This window comes from Microcaecilia unicolor, chromosome 10 (genome assembly GCF_901765095.1).
Source record: "Microcaecilia unicolor chromosome 10, aMicUni1.1, whole genome shotgun sequence".
In the NCBI taxonomy this organism is placed as follows: Eukaryota; Metazoa; Chordata; class Amphibia; order Gymnophiona; family Siphonopidae; genus Microcaecilia; species Microcaecilia unicolor.
In genome coordinates, this window is record NC_044040.1 from 139236956 (window position 1) to 139251455 (window position 14500).

Genomic DNA, 14500 nt, shown 5'->3' on the forward strand with positions numbered 1-14500 from the left:
GTACTCCAGGTCCCGGTGACCACCGAAGCGTCTGTAAGATATGTTTGTAGAGCAGGAGTGAGGGGATGGTCCTTCTTGGCCTCTGCACACACATTCATTTGTTACTCAAATAGCAGAGAGAGGGTCAACACTGTTGGGGGGGGGGGGGGGGGGGAGGGATCACCTCCATTGGTCCAGATTCATAGAAGCCACCTTTGTACAATTTTTGGGGGTGCTACCCCCAGTGGAGATCACCCCTCCCTGGATCCATACAAGGCATTTATTCTATATTGGGGGTGCTGAAGCACCCACAGCAGCCACCAAGTTGGCTCCTATGCAGATGATGCCATAGAGGTGGCCATGAGGCCAGAAAGTACTGTTTGTATGCATTATAATTTATGCTTGTAAAACTACTTTATACAGTGGTGGAAATAAGTATTTGATCCCTTGCTGATTTTGTAAGTTTGCCCACTGACAAAGACATGAGCAGCCCATAATTGAAGGGTAGGTTATTGGTAACAGTGAGAGATAGCACATCACAAATTAAATCCGGAAAATCACATTGTGGAAAGTATATGAATTTATTTGCATTCTGCAGAGGGAAATAAGTATTTGATCCCCCACCAACCAGTAAGAGATCTGGCCCCTACAGACCAGGTAGATGCTCCAAATCAACTCGTTACCTGCATGACAGACAGCTGTCGGCAATGGTCACCTGTATGAAAGACACCTGTCCACAGACTCAGTGAATCAGTCAGACTCTAACCTCTACAAAATGGCCAAGAGCAAGGAGCTGTCTAAGGATGTCAGGGACAAGATCATACACCTGCACAAGGCTGGAATGGGCTACAAAACCATCAGTAAGACGCTGGGCGAGAAGGAGACAACTGTTGGTGCCATAGTAAGAAAATGGAAGAAGTACAAAATGACTGTCAATCGACAAAGATCTGGGGCTCCACGCAAAATCTCACCTCGTGGTGTATCCTTGATCATGAGGAAGGTTAGAAATCAGCCTACAACTACAAGGGGGGAACTTGTCAATGATCTCAAGGCAGCTGGGACCACTGTCACCACAAAAACCATTGGTAACACATTACGACATAACGGATTGCAATCCTGCAGTGCCCGCAAGGTCCCCCTGCTCCGGAAGGCACATGTGACGACCCGTCTGAAGTTTGCCAGTGAACACCTGGATGATGCCGAGAGTGATTGGGAGAAGGTGCTGTGGTCAGATGAGACAAAAATTGAGCTCTTTGGCATGAACTCAACTCGCCGTGTTTGGAGGAAGAGAAATGCTGCCTATGACCCAAAGAACACCGTCCCCACTGTCAAGCATGGAGGTGGAAATGTTATGTTTTGGGGGTGTTTCTCTGCTAAGGGCACAGGACTACTTCACCGCATCAATGGGAGAATGGATGGGGCCATGTACCGTACAATTCTGAGTGACAACCTCCTTCCCTCCGCCAGGGCCTTAAAAATGGGTCGTGGCTGGGTCTTCCAGCACGACAATGACCCAAAACATACAGCCAAGGCAACAAAGGAGTGGCTCAGGAAGAAGCACATTAGGGTCATGGAGTGGCCTAGCCAGTCACCAGACCTTAATCCCATTGAAAACTTATGGAGGGAGCTGAAGCTGCGAGTTGCCAAGCGACAGCCCAGAACTCTTAATGATTTAGAGATGATCTGCAAAGAGGAGTGGACCAAAATTCCTCCTGACATGTGTGCAAACCTCATCATCAACTACAGAAGACGTCTGACCGCTGTGCTTGCCAACAAGGGTTTTGCCACCAAGTATTAGGTCTTGTTTGCCAGAGGGATTAAATACTTATTTCCCTCTGCAGAATGCAAATAAATTCATATACTTTCCACAATGTGATTTTCCGGATTTAATTTGTGATGTGCTATCTCTCACTGTTACCAATAACCTACCCTTCAATTATGGGCTGCTCATGTCTTTGTCAGTGGGCAAACTTACAAAATCAGCAAGGGATCAAATACTTATTTCCACCACTGTATGTGTTAGCATTACCCTGTTATCAAGTATAGTATATGTTTAATTGGTATAATGTTTCCACTATTCCGAGGTGTTGTAAGCCACATCGAGCCTGCAAAGAGGGGTGGGAAAACGTGGGGTTCAGAGGCAAGAAATAATTAAATAAGGAAATACATTATTGTAGGGATGTGGGAATGGTCGTCCTTTCAAGAACATACATTTTATTAGTGATTGTGTATGTACCCATAGTACTCATTATCCTTGCATGCACACTCCAGTTACTGGCTACATTGATGAGGGAGGGAGCTGTTATATGTGTAAGTACAGGGGGGGGGGGGCAAACACTTACCTCTCCAGCCTCTCCCTGATGCGGGACCAGGCTCTCATGGCCTGGAGCCTGGGGGGGCAGGTGGTGGTGGGTGATGAAGAGCCTGTGCCGGTGCCTAAGGCAGAGCCGCACCAGCAGAAGGCTCTCCTCCTCAGTGAAATTTGGCTCCCTCCTTAAATGTGCCATTTTTTCACTGAGAATAGGTGTGGGAAAACAAGTGCCTTATATGGACGTCCTTGCGTGACGGACGTCGTATCGTGCACAGCTCCATATATGGATGACCATCCCATATATGGCCCTATCAGCACGTGGATGCCGTCGAAAGCATAGATGTCTTTGACGTGCATGCCTGGTTGTTATGCGTGCGGAACTTGCCTTATATAGGTGAGTATGAAGCACCCGACCCTTTTCACATATACACAATATGCATATAGCTGCATGCAGTTCCGGACATCCAGAAAGGGCACATATGAGTAATATTCGGTGGAGCAGCATGATCTTTCTGTAGTTGACGCATATAAACGTTCCTCATATTTTCCCGTACCTGGATGTCCAGAACAGCATGTACTGTACTTGCGGGACACCTATGTACATTCTTTTACACACTTTCTGATTTGGGCGTTTGCACCTGCGATAATTGAACGTGTTAGGGCGCCCAATTTAGTCACGCTTATGCGCTCCTCATTTGGTGGTTTTGCTACAGGGATAATCGATTATGGAAAAACACCCATACTATTTTCCGATTATACATGCCTGATTTTGGACGTTTTCGTAAGGACGTCCTATTGCGTACTTGGACGCCCTTTCGATTATGCCCCTCTATGTTACTATATGTATTGCGGTTTCAAGTCTTGCAAGACTTTCATAGGACTTGAAACCATGAGACTTCCCCAACTTCTTGCACAGCTCGGCTCAAGTATCTGCAGAGCTTGATCACCGTGTAGGGGAAGAAAATTTAGGCAGCGAAGAAGAGGAGAAAATGTGGAGCCCAAGTTATTGAGGTAATCACGGGGGAAGGGGGCGCATCCACACTGAAAAAATCGTCTGGTGTTAAAACACTATTAACGCATTAATCACATTATTAATGCATTACTTGCCCACTCCAACTTTGAAAGACTTCTATGATGAGTATTGAACCTGTGAGGAAACAGGCTTGTTTACTTCCCTTGTACATAGTAATAAAGCTTTCCTTTATGACCTTACACTGCCCTCTGGTGTGTTTTCTGAAGGTTCCATGCTTGCTTGCCAAGTCATGTTACCACACCACCTCACAAACTCTGTCCATATATGACAACCTTTGGTTGCCCATATACCTTCTGCAATTGGTCAAGATGGTGATGGAGGCTCCTGCCCACTTAAGTCGTTTTGAAAATCGGCTGGTTAGACTTCAGATGTATCTGAAACTTTCTTTTATGTATGTTTACATTTTAGTTAGTAGTAATTTTGAATTTTGTATGTTTTGTTGTGAACTTTCTTGTACATTGGATAGTGCAGTATAAAAGCTGTAATATAAATAAATAAAATAATGGATGGTTCTTACTCAGGCTAGACAATTATGCTTGTTACTTAGGGGCCCTTTTACAAAGGGCTTGCCACACGCCATTGAGCTTCCTGTGTGCCAATTTGGAATCAGGGCCTGTCTTAGGCAGGGGTGACAGGGGCAGTCGCACAGGGCCTCGTGCTCCCAGGGACCCAGTGGTGACCTTGGCATCTCCCTTCTGCTCCATCCTATTGCTGTCTCCTGTTTAGAGAGCTGCACGGGAGCAGTGGGAATGCATGATGATCTAAACTTTGCCTCTCCTCTCCCGAGTGGCAGGGTGCCCTCCTGGCACATACCTGAAGCCACCCTGGTGGTCTAGTGGATTCTTTGGGGCAGGAAAGATCCCCAGTCTTTCCTGCCCACTGCTGCTAATCCTCTTGCTGCCGCATCGCTTTTTTTAAATGGCTGCAGAGACTTCAAGCGGCGCCTTGCGAGTCTTATTTTTTCTCCTGGTAAAGGGCCACTAAATAGATATCATGTTATGAGAATCAGGTGCTCAACATTCAGAGTTTCTATCTATTTATTTACTTATTTATGGCATTAAACATGAATTAGGTTGCAACCTGGGAGCATTTACCATCTTTTCTTTCTCCTGTGTCTACATCAAAAGAAAAAAAGATGGCATGTGGGAACTTGCTCCTTTTGCTTTGTGGAATGCAGTGGTATATTATGAAAATGCACTTGCCTTTTTTTATTATTACTATTTCACAGAGAAGGTATTGAATAATGAGGGAAGAGTTTCCTTCGTGCAGAACTGTCCAGAGTCAGTGTAAATGTGCCAACATTGTCCAGTTCGGCACACTATTAACAGCCAAATTCATACAAAGTTAATTACGTTCAGTGGAAAATAAATCTGTTGGCTCAGGCTGCTTGCTATGTGAATATTCAATCACTGTTTCATTATTGCTTCCAAGTATTATATATTAAGGGCATTTGTTTTAATTCATTTATCCAATCCTTACATGCACAAGGTTTTGCGTTTTAAATCCAAAGGTTTCCTATGGTAGCATTGTGCTTATTTGAATTAGTGTTTCTGTACAAATTTTGCTAGATTTGTTTGTATTTGAAATAAAAACATTTTAAAACACATCTTGTCAACAAGGGGTGGGGCTAGGTGGGGGCAGGGGGCCCCCTTGCCGAACTGGTCTGCACAGGGCCCCATAATTGCTAAGACCGGCCCTGTTTGGAATTGAACCCGGAGATAGTTTCCACTTCCAGCGCATGTCATTTCTGGTGCTACAAAATATTTTGTATTTTTGTAGCACCAGGGCTAGATTATCGCCAGGGTAGCGCAGGATCCCTTACCGTCACCTAAAAAGGTGGTGATAAGGGCTTCCCCTGAAATGGCTGCGTGTCAATCCCTGTGATTAGCGCAGGGCCATTTCCTTTAAGAAAAACCCAGCCTTTTACCTGCTTTGGTAAAAGGGGGCCTCAGCGCGCATAAAAAACATGTGCCGACATTACCGCAGGCCTCCTTTTACTGCAGCTTGGTAAAAGGGGCCCTAAGTTACAGGAGTCTTTTACAAAGGCGCGTTAGAGTTTTTAGCATGCACTAAAAATTCATGTGTGCTAAAGGCTAAGATGCCCATAGGAATATAATGTATGTCTTAGCGTTTAGCACACATTAATTTTTAGCGCGCACTATAACACTAACGCGCCTTTGTAAAAGACTCCCTATGTTATTGATTGAAGAAATTTCTTTTGGCAATTTTCTTTAACTCTGACCCTCTGTCTTGTGGACTTGAGTGAATAAAGGAAATATTTTGTTCTTGCTATAATTATATGGATCACTTTTTCCTTTTCTGTACAAGATTAATTATTGAATTTAATGTGAAATTTGCTGAGCCACATAATAAAACATTTTTTTAACGTACTCCTGCTAATCTAACAGTTTATAAATAATTCAGGAAAAGACTGAAATTTGCAACAACTGTGGTCTTAGATCTTTCACTCTTTTACCTGTTCCTCCAGACTCTTCACTCTCTGCTTGTGTGCTCTCTCTCGTGAATCCAGGGTTCTCTCTGCCTGGAGCTGAGTGCTTCGCAGCCTCTCTGTCTCTAGTTCCAAATCCTTCTGGTGCCGAGATGTCACTTCCATTAGGCGCTGAGCATGAGCTCTTTCCAGGTCCGCTATCTGTGCCTAGCAGTAGAGCCAAATGATTCATCAATCTCACAAACTTCTTAGAAACTGCTGTTCCCCATATTCCTTCTACTAAACTCAGGTATAAACCCAGTTATATTCACAACACCTTGGAACCCCAGTATTGCTATGCATGTGGGATGAGGAACAGAGAGAGCACAGACGTTTTCTTTTGAATGCTCTAAATGTGACTGATTAGGGAGAAAGTGAGTGGTCAGAGCCCTAACATATGGGAGTCACTGCAACTCTTTGGAAGTGTGTTTGAATTTCTGTTCATCTGTTTACTCTCTGCTTGAATGCAAAATAAATCTTTATATCTTCTTTTGCCTCATTTATTCAAAGACTATTAGGAGAAATAGCTAAATCAATCTTCACTTTACCGCAGTATATGAATTCCAAGCAAAATATATAGTCTGTAAGGTTATACATGCTAAAATAGGCTGATAAACTACTATAATTATTGAATACAACAAACTAGGAAAATGCAAACTATTATTAATTGGTGCAATATTAGGCAGCACTTACCTGGGTAGCAGATGTTATTTCCTGGATAAGTGCCGTTGATCAGACACATACCTGGATTGTCATCAACTTTATACAGATAATGCTGCTCAATATCTCCACAATTTGCCTTGGAGCTATCTTCTAGATAGCAGTGGGATGGTGCAGGTGCAGAGTCTGGGAGTTACCCAAAGACTGTTTTCTGAATAACTTAGTGCAACAAAATGCTGTCCTAAGTTATCCGGATATTTATCCAGCTAATAGCACTGAATATCGCTATTATCTGGATAATTGTAGCTCTGCCCATTATACCCTGATATTCAATGCCAATATCTGGATAGCAGCTGGTACTGAACATTTGGGTATAACTTTAAATGCCACAGCTGTTGTTTAAATGAAATACTGACCGTGAGGTCTGAATATTAATTCAAATGTTCTTATAACATCATAAGCAGGTGCATATAACTTCACCATCTTCTACCTCTGTTGGTACTTACTATACCCCTATGAATGGCATGAAGCAAAGTTCATCAATGCTCAATGTTAAAGTAGGTTCTACTGGTGTCCTGACCTGAAACTGCTGGCTCTGCCTCTGGTAGTCAGCCAGCTCCTGTTCTAGGCTAGTCAGTGACTTATCAAGCTGTCCTCTCTTTGCACTAAGCCTCAGGGCATCATCCTCCTTCTTTAGCTTCTCAAGTTCTGCCTGCAAAGAAGATGGAACACATCAGATTCGCTCTAGGATTATTCTTTGGCAGGACTGGAGGTTTGAAGTTTTAGAGAACCTGAATCCTCACAAGACCAACCTCAAGCTTTCTTTCTTTCTTTGCACGTATTTATTTACTGCTTCTGTTTCTCAAGCGGAGATGATTTACAGTCCATGTCAACAACACTCAACATCACACATAATTACCCCATCCTCCAGCTTAACCACATTCTTATACATGTTATTAATTTCTCTAGAAATGTACAATAAGCTAGTATTTCTAACAATGTGCATTCATTAGTGCAGATTCAGATCTTCAGCGTGCCTTTAAATTGTTAATACATGTTAATTTTTTAAAATTAGAACAAATGTGTGAAATGAATCAAAGAGTCTGAAAATTGGGAGAAAGTCCAAAGACCTACAAACCAACTGAATTTTTTGTTCTTAGCACATTCCTAAGGATTTCATTAATCTTCAGAATCTCAACCAGCCTTTACAATCTCAACTGGCAGGGAATTCCAAAGAAAGGTTGCAAGAATTCAACAAGCCTTACATCTTGTTTGCTCAAGATGAGCTCCTATCACATCTGGAATCACCAGCATCTCTAGCCCTGCCAACCTCAACGAGCATTTAGGCCCTTAGACTTCTATGCATGATGCCATAACCTGGAGCTAGGCCATTTAAGATCTTAAAGGTAAGCATTATAGCCTAAACTGGATTTGGTTCATAAACAGTAGATGGTGTAGAGATTTCATAATGGGGGAGGCATGGTTATTCCACCTTAGTCTTTCTAGGATCTTTGGGCCCAATAATCAGCCAGCAGCGGACAGCTCATTTTCTGTTGGCATTAAATTCAGATATTCAATGTAGGGCCATATCCAGAGACCAGCACTGAATATCCAGGTTTATTTTAGCCGCTAAAACGTTAACTGACTATGCTGATATTCTGCGCAAACAGGTTAACTTTTTAGCGGTCAAAGATAGGCCTGCTACTTAAGTGGCCTCTTTTCATCACTGCTGGTAGTGGTGAAGGGAAAGAGGGGAGGGAAGGCTGAAGTGGAAGAGAGAGATAAGAAGAGGAGATGAATTAGAAATGGTTTATATCCTTCCTAACGAATCGTTCATTTAAAGTAGTTCAGCAGCAATCCTGTTCTAGATCCTACAACTTATCATGTGGAGTTCCTCAGGGCTCGGTCTTATCTCCACTACTGTTCAACCTATTCATCAGTCCCCTGGCGCTCCTCATTCAAACAATGGGTATAAGTTTTTACTCATATGCAGATGATTTTTTGCTTATCCATTATGTTAGACCATCGAACATAGATCTTACACCCATTCAAATATGCTTGGATAAAGTAGCAGACTGGTTGACAACACATCAGCTGGTACTGAACCCGGATAAGACTACTACATCTTGGATAGTAGGGCAAGGCACATATCCCTCTGTGGTACCTGTGCTATTTGGTCAGAATATTCCAACAGTTAAGTCTTTTAGATATCTCGGGGTCATTATTGATTCCGCATTGACCTTTGAGGAACAAGTATCCGATGTAGTGAAAAAATCTTTCTTTCATCTGAGACGGCTTCGGTCAGTCAGAAATTCAATAAGTAAGGACTCTCTCAAAACGCTGACATCGGCATATATTACTTCACGTTTAGACTACTGTAACATTGTATATGCTGGGATTACTCAAGCAAACTTAAAGCGATTACAAAGAATTCAAAATACAGCAGCACGTATGATCTGTAGGGCCCGGAGGGATGATCGAGCAACACCTTTATTGCATCATCTGCACTGGCTCCCGGTCGAAGCAAGAATAAAGTTTAAGGCTCTTGTCCTGACACACAAAGCCTTTCACACTTTAAACCCTAGCTACTTGTCGAATTTAACAATCCCCTACACCGCTATGCGAACTCTCAGATCCCTAACAGATAACAGGTTAGTCATTCCCCCTCTTACTAAGGCTAGGTGGGAATCTACACGGAGATCGGCTTTTTTCTACCTGTCACCCTCCCTTTGGAATAGCCTTCCAAAGGAGATCAGATTAGAGAAATCTTATCTCCATTACCGAAAACTTCTGAAAACCTTTCTCTTTATAAGCTACGTAGAACAGAACTTAGCATAATGAGATAAGGTCAAAAAGACAAAGAAAAATGGGATAGCTTAACTGGATATTAGATTTTTAACTTGTATTGATTTATTATGTAGTTTATCTTGATTGCTGTGCTTTCCTGTCATGAATGGAATTCCTATGTCTGTTTATTTGTATATACCAATTTTTTTATATATATGTAAACCGTTCTGTTTTGCAGATGCAATAAGATACGGTATATAAATTAACATAAATAAAATAAAATAAAATAAATAAAATAGAGGGCGGGAGAGGAATTTATTTTTAATTTATTTTACAGCATTTAAATTTGTTACTGTAACACGTCAGGATCAACTTATCTGCACAACTTTAGGCCAGTTATTTGTGCAGATTGACTTATACAGTTAAGTTAACTGGATAGTGCTGAATATCAGTGCTGTCTCATTAAACTTAACTGTATGTTTAACCCCCCCAAACATGCCTGTTTACCTCCCATTTTTAAATTGGATAAACTAGTGTAATATCCCATGATATGGGTGTTACTAAGGCCCAGATGCACTAAACCTGGTAAGTTCTAGCCGGCTTAGCGAGCAAGTAATAAAACGAGACATGCACAATATGGTTCTCAGAGCTATTTCCCTGTCATGGTAGCAGCTCATGAAAACAGAATGCAAAGCTATTATAATGAGCTAAGTACTATACAAATGTGCATGCAAGGCGATGCACAGCCATTTTCTGACCTGATACATAGAAGAAGCCCCTACCTTTAGTGCTGAAATTTTAACAGGAGGTCTGGAGCTCATCAGCATTGGAAAGACTGGCTGGCTGCTCCCCTCTCTGCTCTGACAGCACAGTTGAAAAGAGGCTTCTTTCATACCATCTCCCTGACCAAATTTTTCTCTGATCCTGTTTTAAGTGTAGCTAGGGGGGTGGGGTTGGAGGAGGAATGCTGGGTCAGGACTGCTCACCGGAGGGAAATGCTGGTACTGGAAGAACTTTATAGCAGTTGCACTCCACATGTATCTGGAGCTGTGCACCAGCTGCCCGGAACATACTTTTATTTTATCGCAGTGACTTTTTAAGTGGATTGCTTCCCAGAGATTTTAAATTAGCCACTTTGGCTGCTCTTTTTTAAAATATTTATTTATCTATATTTTTGCTGGTTTAGAGTGACCTCGGGTTTGCTGCCTCCTTTCCTTCGATCGCCAGACAGGACCCTTCACCCTCCCCCAGACACACCCACTAGCTCAGAGCCTACTTTGCTACTCATCTGGTGCCGGGAGCTGCTGAAGCTGTACTGAGCCAGAAGCTGTGTGATCTCTCCCTCCCCCCCCCCCCCAAAAAAAAAGGCTACCTCTGTTTTCATTCACGCAGCTTGTCTGTATGTATGGCAGCCATCTGTGGTATGTGCAGAGCAGCCACGCTTAGACAACTGGCTTCCCCCATATCACATGCAAATGAAAAGCAACAAGCAACTCATTTGCATGCGATTCTCTTTGGGAATTCCTCTATATTTCCAAATTGGTAATTTTTACTGATTTGGAAATACAGAGGGATTTTTAACAGAGACCTTTGTGCATCTGGGCCTAAGATAGCGGTGATAGATTTTTTCAGACGTCTCGGGGGGAAGGAAATCCCTGCCAGTGGGCTGGAGAGAAAGTTGGAGACAAGCGTTGAGGAGGGGTTGGCAGAGAGGTTGCAGAGATAAAGTGGTTCCCTGTGGGGAGTGACAGCTGGGGTGGAGTTGGAAAATAATAAAAGGGAGTGGAGTGAAGTATATGAGGGTAGTGTCGCTCAAAAGCGCATGGTTCGGGATAAGGTATCTTTCAAAGATATCACCAAAGCAGGGAAGATAGGGTATTTTGATAGTGAGGTTGCAAAAGAGACCATAGTAGATCAGCTGTCCTTAAATAAAAATAAAAATCAGACAAAAGATTGCAAATTAATACAGTGGCGTTCCTAGGGGGGCTGACACCTGGGGCGGATCGCCGATGCGCCCCGCCCCCGGATGCAGCGCCCACCCGGATGCAGCGCGACCCCCCCCCCCCCCCGGTGAAAGGACACCCCCCACGAAAGCCTCCTCCTCCCCGGGTGCATGCCGCTGGAGGGGGTGCCGCGCGCGCCTGTCCTTCGTTCGTTCCATGCTCCCTCTGCCCCAGAACAGGAAGTAACCTGTTCCGGGGCAGAGGGAGCATGAACGAAGGACAGGCGCGCGCGGCACCCCTCCAGCAGCATGCACCCGGGGCGGACCGCACCCACCGCCCCCCCCCCCCTAGGAACGTCACTGAATTAATACTGTCAAGTACTGAGCATGATGTAAATAGGAACAACAAACATAGTTTGAAATGTCTATATGCGAATGCCAGGAGCCTAAGAAATAAGATGGGAGAGAGAGAATATATTGCACTAAATGAAAAATTAGAAATAATAGGCATCTCTGAGAGCTGGTAGAAGGAGGATAACCAGTGGGACACTGTCATACTGGGGTACAAATTATATCATAGTGATAGGGCGGATCGAATTGGTGGAGCGACAACATTGAGGGGCATAATCGAATGCGAACGCCCATCTCCATGGGCGTCTATCTCTGAGAGCGGGTACGTGAAGGGGTGGGGCAAACCGTATTTTGGAAAAAAATGGGCATCCAGTGGCATCCAGTGGCGTAGCTACGTGGGGCCTGAGGGGGCCTGGGCCCCCGTAGATTTCAGTCGGGACCCCCCTCCCGGCGAACCCGCCCCTGCCGCCGCCGCCGCCTACCTTCCGTTTTGCTGGCGGGGGACCCCACTCCCCGCCAGCCGACGTCCTCTCCGACCGTTCTGCTGCAGAGAAAAGTCTTCTTCCTTGCATGCTGATGTCCTGCACGTCCTGACGTTGTGCAGGACAACAGACTCAGAGTCTCTGAGTCTGACGTCCTGTACGTACAACGTGCAGGACATCAGCATGCAAGGAAGAAGACTTTTCTCTGCAGCAGAACGGTCGGAGAGGATGTCGGCTGGCGGGGAGTGGGGTCCCCCGCCAGCAAAACAGAAGGTAGGCAGCAGCGGGGGAGGGTTCGCGGCGGGAGGGGGGTCGGCAAAGACGGGGAGGGGGGGGGGGCGCGACAATGGCGGTGGGAGGGGGCGCGGTGGGGGGGCTAAAATGTGCCCCTCCCCTCGAGCTCTGGACCCCCCCTCCCACGGAAGTCTGGCTACGCCCCTGCATTCATCTTTTGTCCGATAATACGGTTTGTGCCAGCCAAATGCATCGGATTTGTGTGGATTTCAGCTGGGCGGTATCGTTTTTCAACGATAATGGAAACCAAAGGTGCCCAGCTCAAAAATGACCAAATCCAAGGCATTGGGTCGTGGGAGGGGCCAGGATTCGTAGTGCACTGGTCCCCCTGACATCCCAGGACACCAACCGGGCACCCTAAGGGGAACTTGTAACAATTAAAAATACAAAGCAAACTACCTCTGAAGTCCATAGCTCCCTTCCCTTGGGTGCTGAGCCCCCCCAAATCCCCCCAAAACCCACTGCCCACAATTACCATAACACTTATGGCTGAAGGGGGGCACCTAGATGTGGGTACAGTGGGTTTTGTGGGCGGTTTGGAGCGCTCCCATTTACCACCACAAGTATAACAAGTAGGGGGGGATGGGCCTGGGTCCACCTGGCTGAAGTCCACTGCACCCACTAACACCTGCTCCAGGGACCTGCATACTGCTGTGATGGAGCTGGGTATGACATTCGAGGCTGGCATACAGGCTGGAAAAAAAAGTTTTTAAAGTTGTTTTTTTTTGGGTGGGAGGGGGTTAGTGACCACTGGGGGAGTCAGGGGTGGTCATCCCCGATTCCCGCCGGTGGTCATGTGGTCATTTAGGGCACTTTTTTGGGACTTGTTCATGAAAAAAAAGGGTAAAAAAAAGTGACCCAAATTCGCGCTAAAAACGCCTTTCTTTTTTCGATTATCGGCCGAGGACACCTATCTCTCCTCGGCCGATAAATATGGCCCAGTCCCGCCTTCACCACGCCTCCGACACGCCCCCTCAACTTTGGCCGTTTCCGCGACAGATTGCAGTTGAAGACGCCCAAAATCGGCTTTCGATTATACCGATTTGGACGCCCACGGGAGAAAGATGCCCATCTCCCGATTTGGGTTGAAATATGGGCGTCTTTCTCTTTCAAAAATAAGCTGGATTGTATATTAACGAGAGCCTTGAATCAAATAGATTGAAAATTCCGCAGGAAACAAAACACATCTTGGAATCACTATGGATTGAAATTCCATGTGTGAAGGAGAAAAGGATAGTGATAGGAGTGTACTACCGTCTGTTTGGCCAGGATGAACAGACAGATGCAGAAATGTTAAAGGACATTAGGGACGCAAACAAACCGGGCAACACAATAATAATGGGTGATTTTAATTACCCCAATACTGACAGGGCACAACGAGCTGGGCTATGGTCAGGCCCAAGGCACTGTATACGCCACAAATGGGTATCAGTGCCTGAGATGGTCCAGTTGCACCGAGTACAGCGTTTGAAGCCACTGGGAATCTTCGATGACATGGAAGGGAAGACCACCCTAGCCAAATCAAAAAACATGACTATGCTGACAAGAAATCACAAAAAAAGAGAAAAACTGGCCGGACGGCTGTGACTAAAAATAAAGGAAACTTCACACAGGTCCAAAAACTAAGAAAAAATAAAGGGAGCTCTTTTTTTTTTTTTTTTTGAAACAAGGCAATAAAATAAAAAAGAAAATAAGAGGTGAAACGCCGAAAAAACGAAGGCACTAAAGGCTTTTCCGGGCAAAAGCGGAGCTAGGTAAGAACTGCCTCTCCTCACATGGAAAAATAACAACCGAGAAACGTGGCCACGCGGCGGGTGGGAAGGCACTCTCCGCATGTGCAGTCAGGTGCATGCCATGCTCAGAAGGCTCTAGCAAAGATTTTTGCTTTTTAGAATGCTGGTTCCCGTGCCAGCGCGGATCACCGACCCACTTCTGAGGATTATTCAACCTGCTTGTCCTTGGAGAAAAAGATTGTTACTTTATGAAAAGAGTTGTTGAGAGTCTGTAATGCTTCTTTTGGAATCCATTGTAACAACTTTTAGTCTTACCAACTCCGTTAGCTTCGGGGGAATGTGCTGCAACAACGCCCCTATTGGGGGCTGTCACTTCACAGTTTATTGTATCCATTGCTTTTCTTCATCCCTTGATGTTACCTCTTGCGATGCAAAAACTG

General features: G+C 44.8%; 1 protein-coding gene across 1 annotated transcript in view; it reads right to left on the bottom strand.

Annotated features, from left to right (window-relative positions):
* CROCC2 (ciliary rootlet coiled-coil, rootletin family member 2) overlaps window positions 1–14500 on the bottom strand; it is an 825280-nt gene that overhangs the window by 60038 nt on the left and 750742 nt on the right. Inside the window, 2 exon segments of the mRNA XM_030216488.1 lie at window positions 5800–5979; window positions 7052–7183. Of these exon segments, the coding sequence (XP_030072348.1) occupies window positions 5800–5979; window positions 7052–7183 (312 nt within the window).